Source organism: Sarcophilus harrisii, chromosome 2 (assembly GCF_902635505.1).
Source record: "Sarcophilus harrisii chromosome 2, mSarHar1.11, whole genome shotgun sequence".
Lineage (NCBI taxonomy): Eukaryota > Metazoa > Chordata > Mammalia > Dasyuromorphia > Dasyuridae > Sarcophilus > Sarcophilus harrisii.
Window position 1 is genome coordinate 380,898,527 of NC_045427.1, and position 26,035 is coordinate 380,924,561.

At 35.4% G+C, this 26,035-nt stretch overlaps 1 protein-coding gene and 1 pseudogene across 2 annotated transcripts in view; one reads left to right on the forward strand and one right to left on the reverse strand.

Annotated features, from left to right (window-relative positions):
* Positions 1-26,035, forward strand: part of STK32A (serine/threonine kinase 32A) — a 144,940-nt gene that overhangs the window by 43,885 nt on the left and 75,020 nt on the right. For both annotated transcript variants that reach the window (XM_031953490.1, XM_031953491.1), the window contains exons 3-5: positions 2,478-2,533; positions 4,056-4,207; positions 23,016-23,189. In XM_031953490.1, coding sequence (XP_031809350.1) covers positions 2,478-2,533; positions 4,056-4,207; positions 23,016-23,189 — 382 coding nt within the window. The remainder of the gene's footprint in view (positions 1-2,477; positions 2,534-4,055; positions 4,208-23,015; positions 23,190-26,035) is intronic.
* LOC116421654 lies at positions 13,475-15,632 on the reverse strand (annotated as a pseudogene).

Here is a 26,035-nt window from a genome sequence, read left to right on the forward strand (position 1 = left end):
AGTTATATGATGTCGTTTATAAACAGATTTTTAGAAAAACTAATGTGAAAAAACAAAAATTTGAAGCAACCAGAGCACTCAAGAAAGATGTCTCTGGAGCATCTAGAATGGATAGATCACTGACCATGGAGTCAGGAAAACCTGACTTCAGATCCAGCCTCAGATACTGACTAGCCATGTGACCCTAGGCAAGTCACTTAGCCCTGACTGCCCAAAAAATTGTCCTATAAAAGATGGCACCTGAGTTAAGCTTTATAAACAACCGAGAATTCTAAAAGGGAATATTCTCCTGGCATAGGGAACAATTCGGACCCAACACAGGAGATGAAATATGGAGTCTAGAGGAAAGCAAGTAGGCCTGTTTAGCTGGAATGTAAAATCCTCAAAAGAGAGCAATACAAAATAGACATGGAAAGGCAGGATGGATCATGATTGTGGAGGGCTTTATATGCCAAACAGAGTAGTTTGTATTTTATTTTTGCATCAATAACCTGAATAGAATTGTACTGTAGAAAGGCCATTTTTAACAGCTGTGTGGAGAATGAAGAGAAGAGAGGAGAAGAAACTAACATCTGAGAGTTCAGTTATAGTTCAGAAATAATCCAGATGGTGGATGAGAATGGAGAAAAGGAGATGTATGCAAATAGATGTTGTGGAGGCAGATTGATGAGCCTTGACAACTGCATGACTAAAGGTAAAGCAAAGAGAAAAGTTGAAGGTAATGCCAAGGTTTTTATATAAGTTAATATAGGAAAGTTTGGAGGAGGGCCAATATTTAGCAAAGAAGATAATGAATTGCAGTTTGGACACAATGAGTTTGAGATACACATTAGACATCTAAGTTCCATCTTAACTGCCTTGTCTGTTGTTTCATATATACAATATTCCATCTCCCACCTCCATGACTTTACAAATCTAAATTGCACTCTCTCCTCACCTCTGCCATGGAGCATTTCCTGAAACCCCCTTTAGTGGAAGATATATCCCTTTTGCAAGCTAAGAAATTATTTTATATTTAATACATAATATTTATTTTATTGGACATATTGATTTATATGTATCAATGTTGTTTTTCTCAATTTATCAATGCCATTCCCTCAACAGAACGGAAGTTTCATAAGAGCAAGACTTTTGTTTTTGTTTTTGTATTCCAGTGCCTATCACAATATTTATGATACTAGGAACTTAAGAAAAGCTTGTTGAATTGAATAGAACAGAGTATCTAGAAAATCTTGTAGTATTGGAATTCAAGAGGGAAGTCAGGGCTAAATAGTATAGATTTAACAGTTGCCTGAATAGAGATCACAATTGAATGGAAAAGAACTGATAAAGATGCCTCCTCTGTGCAGATCACTGATGCTCTGTTATTCCTCATTCTTGTTCTTGTCTATGTCTTACTATAACTCTTCCACTGAAGATCCATTTAAGGGACTAGAGGTCTTTTTTTGGGGTCTTGGAATATTTTATGGATTTCACAACAGCACTAAATTTATCCATCTTTACTCTTACTAAATAACATACATATTTTCTCTTCCAGCCACATATACTATGTACATGCCTTGAGACAAATAAAAATATTGACTGGGCATCCATTTCTGAGCTCTTTCCTTAATGATATTTCCTTAATCCCTTACTTGGAAAGAGAAAAATTTATTCAGGCTACAATAGCAAATAACTCTGTAAAGAGCAAGTACAGATACAGTGGAAAATTGTAAAGTTTCTATTTAAAATAAGAAACATGAAAGTTGTTTCCCCCATTAGATTGTGAGCTTCTCAAAAGCAGGGACCGTCTTTTGCATTTCTTGTATCCCCATTACTTGACACAGTAACTGGCACATAATAGTGTTTAATAAAATGTTTATTGACTGATCGTCTGACTAAACTGTTGTTTGGAGTTATAGGCAGCATTGATGAAACCGATTTTGCTCATGCCTGTACACCTCACTTGAAGAAAGTATAAATACCTTTATTTACTTTTATCTTTTAAAAAATATATCTTCATTATAATAGAATTTTCAAAAAGATAATTGCACATGAAACTGCAAATCTATTATGTACAACTTGCTATTTCTTTTAAATATATGTTATGCAAATTCTTATTTTTCCTTCTTTTTTCTTCCCCCTATATCTTAGAGATGGCTGCCATTAGATATAAATATATGTGCCTGTATGCAAAATCATTTTTATACATGCTTCTATTTATCAGTTCTTTCTCTGGATGCAGATCATCTTTTCCCATGTTTTTCATAGGTAACTTAGGTATTTATAATAGTCAAAATGACTTAGTTGCTCAAAGCTGTACTTAAAATAAAATTGCTATTACAGTATATAGCATTTTCTTGATTCTGCTCATTTTGTTCTTCATTATTTCATGAAAATCTATTCCATGTTTTTATTAAAATCTCTATATAATAAGAAAAAACCTCAAGTGATTAATTGACAAAAATGCATCATGTTGTCATTTTTTTTTTTTACAGTCAACTTTGATCACTTCGAAATTTTGCGTGCCATTGGGAAAGGCAGTTTTGGAAAGGTAAGAATCAAGACTAAATTGACCCTTTGCCACAAACAAAAGGAGCAAGATCATAAGGGAAAACACTGTAGAGACTAATGGCCTGCTTGAGGTTTCCTGTGCACTAGACTCCTCCAGCTTTTGTGACTTTGCAGAAGAGGACCACTATGTCTGGATAGCCAGAATACCTCTTCACTTCTGTCTTCTAGAGGGTCTAATTTCCTTCAAAGAACATGGCTTGCATAAAAAATAGAAGACACCCATCCAGAACAGTCCCAGTTCCCTCTTCATTTTAATCCACTTAATCCTCTGTGTATACTTTCTCTCTTAGAGGAGGCTCATTATAAAACTCTGACCCTTTCTAAGCCTATCTAAGCTATAACTTCTCAAAAAAAAAAATTCCTGCACCCAGAATTCAAGGGCTTCCTTTAGTACCCACCATCTAGATCTGCAAACTTCATTCATCTGCAAAGCATTAAAGAGACACTCCCTGGCATCTCATGTAGCACTTCACTAAGACCAAACCAACCGATGTGACCTTCTAAGCTAAGCTACCAGAACTTTGTTTTAATAACTTATTTTTTAAAACTTCAAATCAAATACAGATTTAAATTTCTAGTAGCAATGTTTCAATATTTGCATATATTTCTAAGATCTTGTGCTTAAAAGTAAACAAACTCACAATTCTAGCACATATTATTTAATATTGTCTTATATAATTGTAAGAAGTTCATCATACCTACCCAGAGATAACTAAAACATACCATAAGATTGAGTAGATGACAAAAGCAACTAAAGCTTATGGTGTAGAAAGCCAGAAGTCTTAATCTCAAGTCCCATGTCCAACACATACTGGCTGTATAACATTAGGCAAGTCATTTAACCTCTCAATGATCTAGACAATTCTCTAAGACTATAAATTGCAGAGAAATTGTTGACCTCCATTGATAAAGAGCATTCCCTCCTGTGGGAATTCCTCATAAAATGAAATCATAGTTCCAGTCTTTATCCCTATCCCAAAATGTTTTAAAAAGAGGCAGAACGGAGTATTTTTTTTCAGAAGGGAAAAAGTTAATCATATCCAAGGGATCAAGGGAAATTTCATGGAAGAATTGACATTTGATCTGGGTTGTGAAGAATATAGAGATTTACAATATTGTTTACACAGACTTAAACCTCATTTCAATAAGCAGGGATTTCAGGCAATCCAGTTTAGGTTTTAATGATACTACAAAGTTTCAAAGATTGCTTTTTTTAAAAATCACCAAAATGTCTGATTAAAGAAATAAGAAATTACTTTATTTATTTGTACATATACAATTTGAAAAAATAAGAATACTGAATTAACACCATTCAGGAGATCTGAAATTTTCTTCTTTAGATCTGATTGGAAGCCTTAAAAAAAATGGAACTTTTCAGGGTTGTAAATGGGGCAATGAAACTCTGTCAGCACTACTAAGGAGAACATTTATATTTCTCTTCATTACTTCCAAGATGATATTGTTTCTCTTAATCAATTCCTCACTTGGATTTGCTTTATCAGGTCTGCATTGTACAGAAGAATGACACCAAGAAGATGTATGCAATGAAGTACATGAACAAACAGAAGTGTGTTGAGCGCAATGAAGTAAGAAATGTCTTCAAGGAACTTCAGATCATGCAATGTCTAGAACATCCCTTTCTGGTTAATTTGTGGTAAGCATTTTTCTCTTGAGTTTTTAGATATTGGGATTTTCTGGAATCCATTTCCTCTTCCTTCTCTACCACCATCACCCATCTTCCTTGTTCCACCCATCCCATCCCTACTACTTTATTGCATACAAGATCCTGAAGGGCAAAGACTATTTCATATATTTTATCTTTGTATGCCCAGTATTTTGCCCTTGTATTTTTGTCCAAACTCTTGATTTCATTGATAGAAATGAGGACTCCCCAACGAAAAACTCTCTCTATTAATGTCAATTAACAATTGCACTACAACCTATAGCCTTAGTTCATCATCTTTTTGCCTCTGGTTTCCACTGGAATAATGGGGAAACCTAGAGACCTCTTTTCGGAATAATGTTTTTATTTTTTAATAGTATTTTTCCTAATTGTATGTCAAGACAATTTTTAGCATTCGTGTTTATGAGATTTTAAATGCCTTATTTTACTCCCTCCTTCCCTCTCCTCCCCCTTCTGAAAATGGTAGATAATGTGATATATATATGTGCTATTATGTGAAACATTTCCATATTAATCACAGTTGTGAAAGAAGAAACATATGAAAGGGAAAATAAAACATGAAAAAAATAAAGTAGGTTAAAAGTATGCTTTGATCTTCAGTCAGAGTCCATCAGTTCTTTTTCTGGGTGTGTATAGTATTTTCCATCAAGGATCCTCTATACTTGACTTGGATCATTATGTTGTTGAGAAGAGCTTAGTCATTTATAGGTGATCATCACACAATGTTGTTGATATGGTGTACAATGTTTTCTTCATTCTGGTTCATTTCACTTTGCATCAGTTCATATATGTCTTTCCAGTTTTTCTGGAATCAATTGCTTTTTTAAAAAAATCACCATTGATGATTTTGATAATTTCTTATTATACAACAATATTCCATTACATTCATACACTACAACTTGTTTAGTCATTCCCCAATTGATGGATATCCCCTCAACTTCCAATATTTTGTCACCATGAAAAGAGCTGCTCTGAATAATTTGTACATGCAGGTCCTTTTCCCTTTTTTATGATCTCTTTGGGAAACAGACCTAGTAGTGGTATTGCTTGATCAAAGGCTATGCACAGTTTGATTGTCCTTTAGGCACAGTTCCTAATTCATCTCCAGATTTATGGGATCAGTTCATAACTCCACCAACAATGTATTAGAGTTCTAATTTTCCCACATCTTTCCCAACATTTATCATTTTCATTTTTTGTCATATTACCCCATCTGATAGGTGTATGGTGGTGCCTCAGAATTGCTTTAATTTTCATTTCTCTGATCCAAAATGATTTAGAGCATTTCTTCATATGCTATGTAATCGTCTCTGGAGTGCTGTATCTGGTGCTTAGTATGTATTTAATTGTTTGTTGAATTGTTGAAATAAATTATCATTAGAAGTTTGAATTTGAAACTGGAAATTTTTAATTTACTTTGGAATTCTCTTCCAGAGCATTTCTCACCCATTTTTATTTGATATTATTCAGCCAGTCAACTAGCATTTATTAAGTGCTTACTATGTGCCAAGCATTGACTTTAATGCTGGGAATACAAAGACAAGCAGAAAGGCAACCTCTGTCTTTCATTCTAATGAAAGAAAACATTACCTAAAAGGAAGCTGAAAAGTGGGATAGAAGGAAGAGGTTGAAATACCCGACATGGGAACATGGTAGAGAATATTCTGAGTGAATCCAGGACAGGAATGAGACATCACTCATCTGAGCTTCCTTCTTAACTAGAAATTCTGGAAGGAGACTCTGTATTACAGGGAGAGGCAGCAGAGGAAGGAGGATAATTTTAATATGTAAATTCCAGGCTAAATTTCTTTCTTAAAGACCATGCCTTAAACTAAAATCAGTCTGATTCTCATTGGCCTCCAATAGGCCCTAAACCAAGTCCTATTTGGTCATTTTGGATTGTGATTTACTCAGATTGAGTGTAAAAAGGGATCATTTCTGCTTTGGGCAGAAACCCCCAGGGTCTTCCCCATCCAGATTTATTGATTTATTTATGTATTGATTTTTTTTTTGGACGAGGTGAAACAGGAGATTCTTTGCCTTAATTTGCTACCCATCCTTAATTACTGAATGGGTGCAGCCTCAGTCAAACTAAGACTTGTTGAAGACCTTAGCTTAAAAAGGCCAAAGTCTCCCATTTCATCCAGGGCCATCTCCAGGCATCCTGATCTATATATTGGCACTGGACCCAGATGGCTCCTGAGGGGAAAGTGAGGCAGGTGACCTTGCATGGTCCTTCCTCACTTAAATCCAATTCACCTGCATGTCACAGCATTACCTCTCTAATGTCATGGTCCTCTTGGAGAACAAAGGACAAACAACAAATTCCAGGTTTGTTATGAGGTCTTGGAATAAATAATTGGATTATGCTAATAGAAGACTAGTCTTTAGTAATATATATGTATATATATATACTGAATTGTCAGTTATGAAAAGAATGATTCAATGATAAGGTTTTGCTTGACCTTAGCTCTTATCTTTTGGTTCCATTTTAATTAAATGAACATTTTCTGTGCAGTTTCAGTCCAAGGTTATATCTTTTACAATATTACAGTCGCCTATAAGTAGAAGCAAATATGGTACCATTTTTGGATTAGTTTTTTTCCAATTGCCAGTCTTTTCTGTCTGAGAATTTTGGTGTGCACACGTGATTTAAATTTTAATCACTGGCCTCTCCAACTTATAAAAAGCTGAAGTTGGTTTTTAGAAAATTCTTACAATTATCTTTCTCCTTGGCATCTTGGCAATTAAACTATCTTGTCTATAAGATTTAATGGCAGTTTTAAGTGGCCATATGGGTTATTTATTGGTACCCATAAGTTGTTGTCTTTACATTATTTAGATTACCTATGGGTACTCATCAGGAGAAAAAAGACAAGAATTGCTTTTCTTACATGAGGGCTTTTAAAAAATTCATTGAAATGTCAAGTGAGAATTGTATTAATTTAAGTAGAGATTGATGTAAGACTTAAAGAATAAGGAAGGATTATGATGTGATTCATAAAATGTTATAAAGATCAAGAGCAAAAAAAGAGATGAATTTTAATATGTAACTTTCTTTAAAATAACTTCACAAATGGAACTAGAACAGCATTTCCCAAAGTAATTTAGATATGGAAAATTTAGGAGTTTGAAATATATTGACCAAATCTATATTAACTAGTCTGGGAATTCCAGGGTTATGGAATGTTATATGGATAAAGAGAAAATACAGAAAAGGCTAGGGCAAATGCAAGAAATTAAGCCCATTTTCATATTAAGAAATCATCACACTCAATAACTATAACTTACTTGGATATTTTAGTGGATCTGTGATCTCATGAGGGAAGTGGAAAGTCCTCAGTACTGCTTCTATAGGCCTTCTTTGTCTTCTCAACTTAATTAACTGCATCCCTTTCTCAGCTGTAAAATGAGAATTGGACCAGACTCCCTGTTCCCTTCCTGCTATAATGCTATGTCTTTTAACATTGTGTCATGATGTTATTAATGGAAGCAGATGAATGTGAACTGAACAAGTTTTGTTTTGAGATATATTAAAGACTAGTGTTAAAGAATGGAGAAGTGTAAAGTATTTTCAGCCACTAGAAATAGACCTGTTTATTTGTATACATTTCTTTTTATTTATTTATGGAGGGGAGGGGATGTCAGACCACTGATTTTATCAGTATAGTGAATTTCCAGTGTGCAAACTCCCTCCATTAATGTAATAGAGAAACTAGTTTATAACATTTTTATAGAATTGTCTAGGATTGAGAGAAATTAAGAAGTTTATCCACAGTCACATAAGTAGTTTATGTCAGAGACAAGACTTAAAATCAGGTCTTCTTGACTCCAAGATCAGATTTCTGACCTATCATACTACTGCTCTTTTCTTTATGTAAATTATATGTGTTTATTATGTAAGCTATCCATTTAGTCCTTAAAATAAATTAAATGTGATTGAAGTTTAAATATACAGTTCCAATCGGTTTTCATAGTCAAGCAAAGGCAAAAATGTCTTTATTTGGCAAGTAATAATGGAAACATAATTAAGATTGTATTTTATGCTTACAGATCGACCTCTGGGGAATTAGTACATAAAACAGTTCATTTGTCTTTTTAAAATATTGTGCAGCTATTGTACAGTGAAATCTGTAAATCAAGTCCCAAAGGAGAAAGGGAAACAGGAAAGGGGAGAGGAAAACAGAAGGAAGGAAGGGAAAAGAGAAGAAAAGAAGGAGACAGAGAGAGATAGAAAGAAGGACAGAGAGTGTGGGCTTAATTTCTATCTCCTATGGTGTTCTTAACTTGGGTCCACAACCCCTCAACCTTCTTCAGCAGTCATAGGGGCTCCTAACATGAAATCTTTAGATCCCAAGAAGTGCATGGGTTAATTACAAGGGATCTATGAACTTGAATGGGGGGAGGAAAATCACATCTTTATTTTCCCTGATAGCTATCTAAAATTTAATTTAGCATTTTCTTCCATTACTTTAAAATTTTATTCTGAAAAGAGGTCCATAGAATTCACCAGACTGTTAACAAGGTCTAGGACCAAAAAAAAAAAAAGATTAAGATTCCCTTTTCAGAAACTCTCACATTTTTAAAAAATTTATTTATTTAAAAAATTTCCCCCAAAACCATATATATATATATATATATATATATATATATATATATATATATATATATATATATGTTTTTGAGATTCTAAAGTTTTAGGTTCTCTTCTTTATCCCACCCACAATTAAGAAACCACATATAAAGTTATGCAAACATTTCCATAAAAGTCAAGTTGTAAAAGAAAACAGATCTCCCACCCTCACAAAAATAAAAACTCTCAAAAAAAATTAAGTTAAAAAGAAAGAGAGAGATAAAGAGAGAATGCTTCAATCTGTATTCAGACACAATCAGTTTCTTCTCTGGGTATGGATAGGATTTTTCATCTTAAACTCTTCAGAATAGTTTTAGATGATTGTACTGCTGAGAATAGCAAAGTCATTTACAGCTGGTAATCCCAGAATATTGCTATTACTTTGTATACAGTATATTTCACTTTGTTCATGAAAGACTTTCCAGGCCTTTTTTTTTCTGAGAGCATCCTGCTCATTTTCCAGAGAATGATGATATTCCATCACAAACATCTCAATTTGAGCTATTCTCCAATTGATGGACATCACCTCAATTTCCAATTTTTTTGCCCTGAGAAGAGAATTGCTATGAATGTACATACAGGTCATTTTCCTTTTTTTCCCCCCTCCAAATCTCTTTTGGTATTCATGCCTAATAGTGGTGGTGTTAGGTCAAAGAATACAAATGAATCTATAGCCCTTTGGACACAGATTATATCTTTTGATCATTTATCAACTGAGCTCTCGCTTTTTTAAAAAAGTTAAGAATTCCCCCTTTAAAAATTCAACTCTTTTGCTTCAATTTATACAATGATCATCTAGTAGAGAAAATCTTCTCAATTAACCCCTGGAAGTTTTTTTTTTTCATTATAGAATCATAATTAAAGCAAGAAATTCCTTAGATCCTCTAGTCTAAATAATTCATTTTATGGCTAAGAAAACTGAGGCCAAAAAGTTGAAGTAGCTTCTCAGGATTATACGAATAGTAGTCAGGACTTAAACCCTTTCTTCTATACCACCTTTTTTCATCTACATCCTTCCTGTTTTATAGGGCATGCCTTAAATTTTAAGTTGACTTTACCTTAAGTTATGTTATAGTTTAAAAGTGTTGATAACTCACTTTTCTGATAGAAATTCCCTTATTCTTAGGATACTGAGGGCAGGGGAGGAGGTGGAAGGATATCTCATCTCGGGAACTTTTAAAAATTCTCTTCTATTTTATTCCAGGCTGTGTGAACATAATTGACAGATGACAAAGGAATATGGTTCTCGTGAAATCTCAATTAACCAAAATTTAGGGATAAGGAAAGAAGTTTAATTTATTTGGTTACCTGTGATTTAAAAAGACTTTTTGCCTCTTATGGTAAATATATATGTGTGTGTATATACACACATACATATATATATACATACATATATATTTTCCCCCTAAACTCTGCTCATTTAATTTCCTGCCTTAAAAAATAGCTTGGGATGGAAGAGGGAAGGAAGGTAGGAAGGGTTATAAAATCAGAATTTTCTGCCATGATAAAGGATCTTATGAGATTCAAGTTGATCATTCTGGATAAAATTGTTATACAAGATTGTGGTTATAGAAGGTATGGAAAGTTGAGCTTAAGATATATTAAATTAACCTCAGGAAATCCCACATAAAGTGATTTTTTAAAATTATATTTTATATTTAATCAGGTCTTTTCATAGAAGCCTAAAAAATATAGTTTGGGAGAAAAAACTGTTTATTTTTGTAATGCAGTTCTTGTCTTGCCCCAACGTAGATAATGAAAACTGGTGAATCTCATGATTTAAGATATAAAATATTTGAGATACAAGATAATTCCAACTTTTTTTTTAAAGAAATTCAGTTTTACCAGTTTTTTCTCCTTCAAGTGAACCACTGCCCAAGATAAATGTTTACTCTTTTTCCAGTTTTCTAAAGTTTTCCACCTTGTGTTGATCAGATAGAATTTGTGCTATCAGTGTTAGATACCCATCAACAATTTCAGAATTAAGAAACAAAACTGGCTTCAAAAATCAATCTTCCCTAAGAATATGAGGCCCTTCTCCCCAATTCTCTATGCATCTTCCACATCACTGACTGGCTAGGCAAGCTGAAGATTAAAACAATTGTTTGAAGAGATGAGAGGTTGTAGGACTCTCCCTTGATTTCAGAAATAATCATCTTAGTTCCACGGAAACCACACTCCCCCACCCTACAAAGGTGAGGGTACCTAATAAAAACCTCAAGTCTTTGGTAATAGGGAATGGCATTATCAGGAGAGAGCCTGAATTTGACTGTCTAAGCTACTTCCTGAGGCAAGCAGGGAAGAGCACTAATAGTATCTTAATTATGCCTTTTGTTGTCCTAAAGTAGATTTCTATTGCAGACCCCTGGTTGAAAATCAAGCTGAATTCCTGACATTGACAAAATCATCATGACCCCACAATTACTGCAACCAAACAGGAGGCCAAATTATGATGTCAACCCTTGAGATTATTTTCCCTATAAAGAACCTACATCTGTCCCCCATTTCTTTGCATGTTCATTAGGAACCTCCCACCTTATGACAAAGTTCCTTGCCTGCCTTATGACATCTTTCTTTTTGTTATAACTAACTCCTAGCTTGCCCCCTTGTTATAGCATATTTTCTCCTTGTTATGGAAGGTTTTGCTAAGAAACTTAACCCTAGTATTTCCCCTTGTTAATGGCTAAAATTCTCCTTTGAAACTTTGGCTGGCCATCTACTGGTCATCCTGCCATTTAGGGGAGGGGGTGGGGGGGGGGGTAAGAGGTGAAAAATTGGAACAAGAGGTTTGGCAATTGTTAATGCTGTAAAATATTTCCCCTTGTTAATGGCTAAAATTCTCCTTTGAAACTTTAGCTGGCCAATAAAAGGCGTAATAATAAAATCTTTGCCTCTTGATTTGGAGATGGTCTAAACCTGAAAAATTTTTTTTTGAGATACCTCACAACCCTGGCCTGTAACCCCAATATATTTTGGATTCCAACTCCAATTCCCCAAGATTTGGTGCACCATGTGGAAAGAGCCTAGAACCCAAATATATTTTGAGGAAATCAGCATTTCTGTACCCCACACCCCATCAGCTCCACAATGCTCTCCTGACCCTCTTCTTTGTCTGTGTCTCAGGGATATGAAGCTTGCTGCTGTCACTGAGAGGCCAACCAACTACCTCTAGCTGAGGTCTTGCTTTCTGGTGTGGGGAGGAAGGGAAGGGAAAGGTTACTCCTTGAACCTTTTTGACTTAAGGCCAGGTGGTGATGGATTGTGTGAAGAACAGTCATTGGGAATTTGCCAATTACTGTCAAAGTCTCTACTTTATCTTTCTTTGAGGGCAGAGACTGGGATTTGCTTCCTCTCCTGCAATCCAGCTCTGCTAACTCCTTTCAAACTGTTATTCCTGTCCCTCTGGCCCCAGCCTCCATACCACCATCCCTCTTGTATCAGAGGAAACCCTGGGGGACCAGATAGAGCAAATAAGCAAGAGAGAGGCCAGAAGGAGATGAAGATGAGGAGTGTCACCAGGGAAGACCAAGTAAAAGGCTACTATTAGGTGTGGGAGGGTGAAGGAATCCCCGTAGAATAAGTAGCAACAAGCAGCTGAGAGGCACTAAAGAGAAGCTTGGATGGAAGAGTTGGTGCTGGTGGCTAATGGCAACGAAGGCCATATCAGCCACAGGGAACCTTGGGCAGTCAAGAGTGGCCACAGAAGCTTGGACAGCATTTGGTGGAAAGGGAAGTAAAGCATCTGGAAAACTCAGGAACTAATGAGGTGGAAGCACTCAAAGGGAGAAGGAAACGGATCTGGGATAGCACAAACCTGGCTCTGTATACTCTTGGTACCAAGTGTAATGTAGGCATTAAAGGGTCCAGAAGCAATTTCAATAGAAAGCCAAAAGGGAAATGAGCCGACTGCAGGAAAGGGTTCAGATGATCCGGGATTTGGTAGCATCAGAGACAGGCAGTAGGAAGCAGAAACCACAGTAAGAGCCTCAGCAACCCCTCTTCACCTTCCCAGCTTCTACCAACCCCACTGGCCATTTCCTCACTCTGATCCAGCTCCAGGATCACTAAGTTCCATCATTTCTTTCATGGTTGCCTACCTTGAATACTTTGGGGCATCTTAGGGTGCAAGAAAGGTGACTGAATAGAGGAAAAGGCAATAAAGGGATGTTATACTTAAAAAAAAAAATTTAACACCTTGAACTAAATAACAGTCTGGCCTACCTGTGCTACTCCTACCACCATGTCTCAAATAATTTTTAAATTAAAATTCAAAATAATTCTGTCTCCATCTAGCCTGAAATAATTCTAGCACAAGTGCACCAGATTTAGGCAAAGTATACTTTAGCAGTCTCGGAGTCTTTTGCTAAGGCATTTAGATGGTGCAATGAATATAGTGCCAGGCCTGAATTCAGGAAAACTCATCTTGGTGAATTCAAATCTGGTCTCAGACACTTACTAGCTTTGTGAACTTGTTTGCCTCAGCCTTCTCATCTGTAAAATGAAATAGATAAGGAAATGGCAAACCACTCCAATATCTTTGCTAAGAAAACCCCAAATTGGATCCTGAGGAGTAGGGCACAGTCTTAAAAAAAAAATACCAACAGTCTTTTGTAGTGCTCATTTATTGTACCAGTGATTTTTAAAGCTAATATTCTAGACTGAATTCTCCTTTTACCTCTCATAACAACAACAAAAAAAATGACCTTTTCCATTCACTTTTCCCTTCCCAAATTTAATACAATGGTATATGATAATAACAAAAAGTTAACACTATGTAGATGGCTGTGGAGAGTCTTTGAGAAATTGTTGGTTCTTTTTGGGATCCAATACACTACAAGTAGTAGATACTCTAGAAGTTTTATTCTTCCCAGAAGATTCTTTGCCTATCTGCTCAACAAAGTACCAAAAAATCCTTCCTGAATCACTTTCTCTCTCCCTTGGCTTGGGCTGGCAAACTTATCTAGGCCAGAATTATTTAATGGATTTGGGATGCCAAAAACACAAGCAAAGCACCATTTCTTTTGTCTAAGGACATCTCAAGCTGCCTCTGTAGCCTCCAGACAAATACAGCTTCTTTTCCCCTCTCACCCATTTCAAATCCATTTGACCCAGCAACCTAGAGGCTGGCTGAAGATAGAATCGTTTCTGGTTAGCACTCTAGTCCTCCGGCTGTTTCCACGTCAGCCTTTCCTCATAGAAACTAATGACCAGCTGGGGCCACATGATATTGGCTTCCTTGGCAGGAACAAGGTCAGCTTTATCACTGTTTTTCCATTTTACCAGGAACTTCAATTCTTCATTGGTTTTATCTGCATCAATAATTTTCTCTGCCTCCAAATTTGGGGCCAGATCTTGTGGACTTTGGGACTTCTCTTTCTTCCTTTTTAGTTTGCTCTCTTCTCTCATGCTTCCATTACACAAGCTAGCTTTGCTTCTGCTTTCCTTGAGTTCACAGGCTATTTTCTGGGATTCTAAGAATTTCTCAATGAGGTCAGGGAACTCTAAATTTTCCCCTGGTTCCCAAGAACTTTCCTCCTCCCTGAAACCTTTCCACTTTACCAGGTACTGTACTTGATCCCTTACCAGTCGCTGGTCAAGGATTTTTTCTGGCCCATATTCTTCTTTCTTATTTTGCATTTCTTCCACTTTCTTTTTAATTTTCTTTTTTGCCATTGTCTCTAACAAGGTTCCGATATAAAAACTGGTGCCTGTCAGTCACACCAATGTACATTTATGAAACACCTACTACATATAGCAGTCTCTACATGCAGAGCTGGACAACTTTACCATCTTTTTTTTTCCTTTTAAGCTTCTTTTCTTATAATCAATGATTTCTTTGAGTTCTTGTTCTATAAACTGAATACAAGAAAGAAAATTAATTGATGATACTGGTCATTTTGGTTCAAGTCAAGATTTTGTGATATCTACTTCAGAATTGACCTTAAATCAGAAGACTAAACCTCTAGTCCCAGCCCTAATACTTTTCCAACCTTGTGATCTTGATTGTTAACTCTTTGATAATTAATTTGATAATTAACTCTTTTGAACCTTAGTTTCCTCATCTGTGAGGTGGAGAGAACATCTGCTCTCTAAACATAACAAGGTTGTCCATGACATCATAAGTTTACAGTTAGAAACAACTTTGTCTAATATAATCACCTCATTTTCCAAAAGAGGAAAAAAAATCCGGAAAGACTGACTTTCCCAAGGGAAAATAGTAAGCTTCAGAGATAAGGCTCCCAGATACCAGCAAATGCTGCCTTTCAAGCAATTGCAAATGACCAAACACTGTTCAAGTATTAAACATAATAATATATTTTTAACTATCACTTCATTCTTAAATTAATTTCATCATCTTACTGCAATAGGCCACCCATAGTTACCTTAAGCAGATGGGCCCTTCATACAGGTTCAAAATGCATATCTCCTCAGAGAAATGAAATTGTTCTTTATAAAATTCAGGTAATTAGAATAGGTCCCTGAACACCAGTGCTTTCTTAAGCAGGTGTTATTGAAGGGAAAAATAACTTTTGTTCTTCCTATCAGAGTTTTTTACCTAATCCAGCAAATAGCCATAGCCCTGACTGGGATGTTCTCTATAAATATAAATCAAGGATTAAAAACAATCAGGCTTAGCTAGTGCCTTGAATTTTAGTCTAAATAAAGTCCTTATGCCTACCTTTTTGGACAGCAGTCATGGACTGCTAACTCAGCCTAAGCAGGCAGCTTAAATGCATTATGGAATGGTTACTCCTTCCTCAAGCCTCTTTCCCAGTTGGCTTTCTCTAATTATGATCAAGCTTGCAGCTGCAGAAACTACCTCTGGGTATTTTCCACATCAGCTGTCTCCACCAATATCAAGGATCCATCTGTGCTTTTGGTAATTGAAAGAACAAGCAGCCTTGAAATGGAAAAGGAAATCTGTACCCATGGATTGGACATGAATTGTGAACACAGCCACTGCAGCAGGCCAGTAATATAGAAAAGTAAGTCTACAGAAAGAGTTAAGCAAAATGTGTTTAACAGAAGCAAGTTCTATAATTCAAGAATTCAGAAAACTATGACATTTATTAGCCACTTATTGTGTACTTGGCCTTTTGCTCAACATTGAAAATACAAAAGTAGACATGATATAGAACCTGCTCTCAAGGAGTTTTTAGTGGGAGAGGAAGGAGAAATATACACAGTGCAAAACAAATATCTAGGCAATGTGTAAGAAACATTTAAGGAGGGAAAGATCATTTTCACTTGGGAATAAGGAATGGTTTCATATATATATATATATATATATATATGAAATACAAACACAGAGAGCCTTTTCCAGTTCTCAGAATATCTGATTTATTAATTTCCTTTATACCTCAATTCTGTTCAGTGCAGAGAGCCTCTGACGGCTGACTGGGTGGCAAGGCATCCCACAACACCATTGCCTTCAAAAATACAAGTCAGATGAAATAAAAGCCTAAAATGAACAACAGGTTGCAGGTTTTAAGGATGAAGGAAGTTCCTACTCTAATGATCAGAAAGATTTCCACTTATGTCCAGACACCATTTTGGAGAGACAGGAGGCAGGTATATCTTCCCAGAGAGCATGAACCCTTGCTTGCTGAAGAGAGTGCTGGGAATTTAGAGTGAAGTTTATCACTGCCCTGGAACTTTGACGCCAGAAATCAGGGAAGACAGACAACCTTTTCACCAGAGGGTGCAAAAGGGGCAGAAGATCAATTGGGCTTTCTACCTTTCCATGTCTCGCTTTCTAGAGAAAGAGTGAGACTGAGTGCAATTACTCAGCCTAGTCAAGGCTGACTCACATTTCATCCTGGTCAAGACCTACTCTTCTACCATCTGAATCATAAGTTGCTGTTTCCCATCTTAGGAGTGGCCCAGACTGACCCTGCTTAAGTATGTCTGAAACAAGTTAATATTGTTCAGGTCCACTAAAAAAAAAAAAATCACACATAAATTCTACATTTACTTACATAGGGTGCTATCTGAGATAGCATTTGGGGAGGAGTCCCTTTTACCATCAGGGTACATACCTTGGAAAAAAATATTTTATAATGTCTGTGGCAATATCCTTTATTCCCTGTTTACTAGATATAGCATTCCCAGAGGGAGCTGCCTCCTGAGATTGTGCACAAAATAATAATAGCAAGATATTCCCTATAGAGGATTCATAAATAACACTCTATAGTAGATACATGCTGGTAATGAATAAAATAATTGTCCATGCTCTTCCCATCCAAATGCCAGAAGAAATGCAAAGAGAGATAAATAAAATGAGTCTTCTAATGCACCATATCTTTAAAGTCTGTCATCTCTGGGACCAAGCAAGATTTTAAATTTTTGCAGGTTTTAGGCACATAGGTCAGATACTATGGTCTGAATTAGTCACTCTAGCAAGTGTTATCAAATAACTGTTGTAGAGTAGTGGTTGAAAAAGAGCTGGCCTCCAAATCAAGAAGACTGGAATTAGAGACTTATCTCTGACATTTACTGGGCGTTACTGGATAAACCACTTGATCTGTTTCAGTCCTAAGTCACCTTTAAAGCTATAAATTGCAAAGCAGATGCTGATCTATATCAGTAGAGAGTATCTTAATGAGAAAGGTAAAATCATAGGCATGGTTCCTAAGAGGCAGCCTGACATAGTGGATACAGGTCTAGATTTAGTATCCAAAAAAATTTGGATTCTCTGCCTCTGGCAAATACAGTATGAGTATGGGTAAAGAAGTCAGGTTTCTAAACACAAGAAGTTTCCAAGAGCCTCATGAATTGTATTGGTAGGGGCGTAGTGGATAGAGTATTGGCCCTGTCAGGAACACCTGAGTTCAAATCCAGCCTCAGACACTTAACATTTACTAGCTGTGTAACCCTGGACAATGCACTTAAACATAATTTACTCACAAAAAATAAGTGCATTGGTAAAGGGATTTTTCACATTGGGAATTTCTCCAGGGTAATACGATCATCTCTGTTTCTCTATCGTTTTCTTCACTCTTCACCCTCATCTTTCTTTGTCTTTTCCCCTTCTTTGCCTCTCTTCTCCCTCTCTTTTTCAGATGTATCTGACCTGCCCTATAGTTTACATACTTATTACAATATTATTTTGTCTACCATTTATAATTTATACAATTTTACAAGTGTATGAAAAGTATAATGAACTTTAGAGTGTATAGTACTTAACATGTATATTGTAAGTGCTTACATTTCCTCAAAGGGTATATGATTTTGTCAATGTGGGATACTCTTTTCATTAATGTAAATCAACTTAATGGATGATATGCAGGAGTTACTGTGGTTAAAAAGACATCATCAACTTTGTCTACTTGGTGAAGAGCACCTCTAAATCTGGAGAGGATATACCCAGACTGATCACAATATTTTATGAAACATTTCCCAATTCCATTTTAATGTGGTTCAGACTACATTAGGGAATATTGTTCTCTTGTAGCTGATTTGATACCTGTCCTTTATTACTTTTAATATCTCACTGTTCTAATTATTATTCTTTTTATATTTATTCCATATATATTCCCTCCTAATTCAACTGTATGCTCTTTGGGATAAGGATTGCTTCACTCTTTTTAATGTATAGCTACAATATCTAAAATAATGTCAGGCACATAGCAGACACTAGTATGGATGAGATCTGGCGATATATATAATCTTCCATTCTGCCTTTTTAAAAACTAAATTTCACTTGATTTTGTTATTATGTATACATTTTGAAAATCATTGCTTCAATATACGTGGTATCCACTGGAACTATAATTGTAATGAAATAACCCTCTAATTATTTAATTATTTCTGTTAAATTGTTACCTTCTATCAAAATAACTTTCCTTAAATGGGAATTTTATAATTATTTTTCTAACAGTTTCTTTTGGTTTGTTTGTATTTGAGGTTTTTTTTTTTCACAGAATCATAGAACTTGAGAATTGGAAGGGACTTTAGAAGCTAACTAATCCAATATACTTACAAAACGTGTCCCCATTATGACAAATCTAACAATTGCTTGTCCAGTGTCTGTTTTTCCACTATATGCATTGGTTTCACTTAAAAATTTTTTATTGTATTTAGGAAAAATCTTTCTATTCCTCTAGTTTTTAAAAATACAAACTCTTTCCTGCTTTAAAAAAAAATACAAGGTGTTATATTTTACCAAAGCTATTTCGATATCTATTAATATAATCATATGATTGTTATATTGTTTGGGAATTCTTTTTCTTGATGATGTAATACACCAATTTTAGGGTTGACTCCTATAGAATTCAGATTATCTTTGATAAAATGTGGAACCATCTCTGAAAACAACCATACCACACCATCCTAATTTCTTTGAAGTTTTGAAAGCCTCTAAAAGAATTGATCTTGGAAATTTCTTTCAACAACATGAGTAGAAGTTACCCCCGCTGCAATGAAAAAAATCTAAATTCAATTTCTTCACTTAAATGAAGATACGGTGAATTTAAACAATCTCTTACTGGCTCTCTTGGGACCTCTTAGCACAAGAGTTGACATTTCCTTCAAGGCATCTGAGAACTTGCTATGAACACTCCTAGCTCATACTCTGAGAAATCTTGATTTGTCTTCCTGACATTTTAGCACATAGAATTATTTTTGCCTGTTATACTCCTCCATAAATCCCACTGAAACCCTTTGACCAAGATCAAAATTAGCCCCATGTAAAGTAACTGTCAGTGAAAACACATACAATTGGTTAAAGTATACTCATGAGGATAGAAAAAAAAAATTATTTTTATCATACTCCCATATCTACTATTTACCAGAACTAACTTTAAATGGTCAAAATTTCAATATAAGCCCAGAATTTTTTAGCATGTAAACCACACTGATCAGTTACAAAAGAACTATTTTTAACAGGGAAACTGATTTGCTTAATTAGCATAGCTATTATACATTGATACTCGCCTTTAAGGACATAACACCACCAAGTATGTTGTCCTTTTCATTCATGCCATCTCCAGTTTGTTGTTGGTGAGTTATTTTCAGTTGTGTCCAAGTCTTCTGGTCTCAGACACTTAGTAGCAGTGTAATCCTGGTTAAGTCATTAACCTGCATGCCTCAGTTTCCTCATCAGGCCATAGGCAAAATTGGCAAGTAGTTTGGGCCTCTTTCTATATCTTCCCTTATTTTCCCTCAATTTTTTTTGCCAAGGTATATAATTCCTTCTCTCCCTTTAAGTTTATGTATTTTATTATTGCATTTTAAAGCTAGAAGAAATCTTTCAGACTCAACACCATCATTTAGTAGGTTGGAAAGCTGAGATCTAAAGAGGAGGTGCTAAAGGTCTTAGAGATAAATGATGACTGACTTGGGACTAAGAACTCAGTTCTCCTTAATTTCACTCTAGAGTTCTTTCTGCTATACCATTCAGTCTCTCCAGTTCAGGGATTCTTAATCATTTGGGGGTTTCCCTTGATGTAACAAATCTGCATATATGTTCTAAGGAAACCTCAAAGATTCCTTTTAATGCCCTAGTGCATGAATTGTACAGACTCAGTTCTGGAAGTCAACAAAAATAAAACATCTGGAAAGAGTCCATTTTAATCACATAGACCAGAAGTGTCACATATGTAGCAGGTGGCCTTAGAGCTGAACCAGATTAAAATTAGGGAATATTTAATAAAGTTTTTAAAATATAATAGAACAAAGATAATATTAATACAGCGTTTTAAGTCAATTTGTGGCACAAAAAAGGCTTATAGATGACTAAAGGGCCCCCATTTCTATTGACTTTGATACCACTGATCTAGAAACATATTCCCTAGGCAATATGTGACTTAAATATAATAGATAAAATAATTATAAATAAATAAAATAATATAGCAGTGGGATTTATTCATAAGTGAGACACAATAAAAAGAATGCATACCTGTATCAGAAAACCAAGGTTCAAATCCCATCTCTTACTCACTGCCTAAGTGACTCAGGCCATTTACTTGACCTCTTTCATCTCAGCTATCTCATCTATAAAATGAGGGGGCTGAAGAATTCAGCCTCTAAATTTCCTTTCACTCCTAAATTCATGAGTTTATGAATATCTCTTGTATGAACCAAGGCCAGTCTGTTGGAAACAAATATTACTTTGTACCATATTATTTGAGTTTAAAGGATATAGCTTGTCTTTCTGTTAACAGTCAACAAATTAAATTTTTTTCAAATAATAAATTTTGCATAAAATTTTTGGAGGGAAATAATGCTACATCAAAAGTGATTTAATGAATTAATTTTTCTTTAAAAACCGAATATTACACATGGGGGAAAGCAGCATAAACAGTCCAGCAAATTTGAGTATTCTCAAATGTTTAATTCCTTGATATTTATATAGCATTTTATCATACTTTCACAATTATTATCAAAAGGCAGTGGGATTTCATAAAAAGGATACTAGATTTTGTTAGGAATTTTAGGATCACAGAATCATAGATTTAAAGTTGCACAGGATCTTTTTTTTTTTATATACAGGATATATGCATGGGTAACTTTACAGCATTAACAATTGCCAAACCTCTTGTTCCAATTTTTTACCTCTTACCCCCCCACCCCCTCCCCTAGACGGCAGGATGATCAGTAGATATTAAATATATTAAAATATAAATTAGATACACAATAAGTATACATGACCAAAACGTTATTTTGCTGTACAAAAAGAATCAGACTCTGAAATATTGTACAATTAGCTTGTGAAGGAAATTGCACAGGATCTTTAACAAATACTCCTTTTCCCCCATGTGACAACTGAAGAAATGACAGAAACCAAATGTCTTAAGGTCATACAAATATCAGAGAGTAATCAGGAAAGTTAGGGTTAGGATTGGGGTTAAAATTTGAACTAGATTATCCTATTCCAAATCCCTTACTCTTTCCACTGTACCATATTGCCTCCTAAAATTATAAGAACCTTGTTCCTAGCGCTACTATATATTAATTGTGTGATCTTCAATAAATCTAACAGTTTCTAAAAGTTCAGTGATCTGTTACAAAATTATAATCAAACATTGGCTCTCCATAATCTTGACAATGCTCTCTAAACATTTTCCTTGAACAGAAACAGAAGGCTGTTTTCTAAACATCTGTCCCATCTTAACTGAAATTCTACTTTAACTCTTTTAACAAAATTTCTTTGTTGTACTCACCCTAATTTCTGGGTTGAAGAGACTTTTCCACTGGATCAGGATCAGAGCTTTTCCACTGAAATCCACTGAAGGGCTTGGCAGCCCCACGTTGGGCACCAAAATGGGGGTCGGAGAGGAGCACTCTGGGAAAGTTCCCACATAACTCTCTTCAAGCTCTAAAAGCTTCCTCTATATATATATGATCTCCCAAAGGTTAACTCCTCCTCTGAGAGAATGGGATTATGGGTTATCTCCCAGAATACTCTCTGGCCCTAAGAACTTTAAGGGAGGTGTGAATTAAGATATCTCATACTAAACCCTGAAATCTCCCAAACGTGTGAACTCTAATGAGTACTTAAATACTTCTTGCTTATAAGAGCTCTCTAAAGGTGTGAACACAAGCATTATTGTCTATCAGTTGTACTTAGTACCTTGTTTCAAGTTCTGGCCCATAATATTTCCTGGTAGGATCAGATTAATCATACTGAACCCATGCTAAATTAGATAATTATTGTCTCTATCAACTCTAATGACTTAACAATTTGTAAAGATTCCAACAGTTGGACTAAATAATCTTTGAGCTCTAAACATAGGATGGTATGTACTCTAAATGGAAAAATAGCATTAGATGTTCTTTAAGTTTTCTACCAACTTTAAATTCTACTTTCTCAGGTACATTTCATCATGAACTTTGTGTTATGGCTAGATATGAGTGCTCCTATTTTACAGGTGAGGAAACAGATGTTTGAAGAAGTTAAGTGATTTACAGTCACATGCTGGTGACAAAGGCAGGAGTGAAAGCTTGCTACCTCCATACCTAGCATACCCAGAAAACATAGTCCTAACAGAATAAAATGTATATGATGCGATATAGTTTGTGATAATCTTTCCAGGACCTGTTTAGTCCTAGATTTAGATGCTCTTTTCTAACAATTCTAACAATTAGCTACTTAGTGGTTTGTGAAGACATTTAACTTATGTTTGTGGATGTATGCTGTTCTAGGTACTCCTTCCAAGATGAGGAGGACATGTTTATGGTGGTAGACCTTCTATTGGGTGGCGATCTGCGTTATCACCTACAGCAGAATGTCCGCTTCCAAGAAGACACTGTGAAGCTCTTCATCTGTGAGCTATCCATGGCACTGGACTACCTTCAGAGTCAACACATCATCCATAGGTGAGCTGTGGGCATTGATTCTGGGACTTATTTCAGGAAGATGACATTCAGGGTTATGAGGATATGAAAATTGAGTTTGAACATCTATTAAGAGGCCACAGGATACCTCATGCTTCTGAAACACTACTCTGTGCCCAGCAACTCTATTATCCTAGATGGCTTTCTACTGTGGCTTAGCAATGTCAATGAATGGTACTGGCAGGCCTAAGGAACAGAGAAAGAAGTTTTTGTTTTTGTTTTAAGGAAAAATATACAGAGTAGAAAAAAGAAAAGTTTTTATTTTTAATTTGAAAAGCATACCAGTTGAAAATTATTCTAAAATTATAGTCAGCATTTAAAAAGAGGCAGAAAAATGGGCGTTAGGGGAAGGGAAGACGGAGGGAAAAGAGAAAGAGAAAGAAAGAGGAAAAGAGAGAATTTTTTTAAGTTTTACAAAATAATTTTTGAAGTTTTAGAAAACAGTTTAATCTGTATTTCATTTTGATAAAGAAAAAAGAAAAGATAAAATAATAGAGGACGGGTACAAACAGAGAGAAAAGAAAATTTTAAGTTTTAAAAATACCATTTATGAGTTATTCTCAAACAAGAATTTAATCTGTATTTCATATTGTGTGGGATAAAGACCACCACTCAAATAAATCAAGGAGATTTCTCAAGGTAAAAGCAAAAAAGGAATTTTATTATGATCTCAAAGGGCATCTCCCTCCCAGCAAACAGTTATACAAAGAAAGGTGAGGCATAATTAACAGCAAGAATTATATATGGGTCCTGATTAGTCAGGACAAATGACTTCACATTCTAAGTCATAAATGAGGAAAAACTTCAAACTCAACCACATCTTTAGGATTACTAAATTACCTTATATGAGAGTTTCAGTGCCAAGGTAGCCCCAACTTATTCTCATAAAGAAAAGGACTATATGATCCCTCTCCTTACCATGTGTTCTCTGGAGAAAGAAATCTGGCCCTGGGACACAGCAGACATTCACTCAATCTTTAGAACACTGCTTCCATCTTGTGAGACAGCTTTCACAGTTCACTTCATTAAATCCCACCCCCCTCTCTTTCATCAGTTGAAAGCTTCTCACAAAGTTTATACATTTCTTCAACTTCCTGACGGACTTCATTTTCGAAGTCTTACCTATCCTCCCAGCTCTGGTTCCTCCCTTGTCAATTAAGCAGCATCAATCACGCTGATCCCATGACTGTACCTTCTGTCTTAATGATTTTGGACATAGTTTTCTGAACCATATTGCTAACAAGTTGCATCATACTACAGGGAAGACATAACTCCACTGAGAGCTATCAGGAGAAACCATAAAATCTGTCTCCAACAGGCTCTTCCAAACCAAAACCACCAAGAGGTGTTAAAAGAGGAGATCCAATTTTGAATCAGAACATGTGCTAATTTTTTAATGTCTTTAATTATATCTTTAACCAAGGCAATAGTCAGTATTTTCTCCTGGAAACAGTCTTTTCTCATGGGAATATTAAATATGGAATCACCCAGACAGTTTCCTCCCTTCCTTGCCTTTCATTCTAATCATCTTGGATAATACAGATTGGGAACAGAAGGGCCCTACCAAGTGCTATGAGGATAGCCTTCCAGAGACATCTCCTTCTTATTCATGGGAGTTTTCATCTTGGGCTCAGGTAGCAGGGCCACCTATCACCCCAACCAATTATGTTTGGAGTAGGTAACCTTTCATAAATAAAGATACCTATCACAAAAGTCAGCTACAACAGAAATGCTAAAATAAATAGACAAACATATGCACCTAACAACAGATAGATGACTAGGCCAAACACTCACCTACTTTAGGATATAATGACCACATTTTTTTCTGAATTGTACTCATGGCTTCTACTGACCATTTGCTCTGATTATAAAAACTTGCCATAAGAGAAAAAAGCAGAACCTTGATTATAATAGCATCAAAACAGGTTCTTCAGGCCTTGACCTGAGAGCATATACATGATAGTAACAATTCCACCTTAAGCCACATGAATAATTAGGTAGTTTCTTATTCAAAAGAACACCACTGGGAAACTGAGTCAGAACAATCCCACCTTAAGAAAAGGCCAAGGTCGTCCTCATCACTCATGACCACATACTAACTTAAACCTGTTAACAATTCATGATCACATTCTTCTGAGTAGCTTGTGGCATATTTCTTTCAGATAATGGATCACTGGCTTAATGATGCATCAGACAGTCATACCTGAATTTAAAATTTCAAATAATATCTGCTACAGTCCCAAGAGATTTTATCTCCAAAAGCAAATTTAGCTCTCAAAGATCACATATCCTAAATAGACATTGACTACAACCTTACATTAATAACAGTAAGAGATTCACTCTAGGAAATTCACAGCTTACCTTTCTTATCTAAGTATATCGCTTTAAGTTCAACATTACAAATGTTTAATACATATTGTCTATAACAGAAACATGTTCAAAGGGACAAAGGCAAAAACTATTATTCTCAGAATCCCTTTAAATAATGGGTACAACTTTAAGATGTCTCCATACAACCAATTAAAATTCATATAGAATATAGAATATCCTAATTTCACATAAAAGAACCTTATCAGAATTAACAATAATTTCTTCATTCAAAAAAAATGTTAATTCAACTTCTTCCAATTGAGAAGTTTCTTTAAACTTCTTTGGAAATAGAAATACCAGGTATAACATTAATATTGTTAAAATTCCTCTAAGCACAAACATTTCTATCTCCCACCAAAACATTCCTAATTGCAAAGTCAATTTTAGAGATTATAAATTGTCCTTAATAGTCCATTCTTGAGGTCCTCCATGGGTTTTGTGAGCCTGGTGTTCTTCAG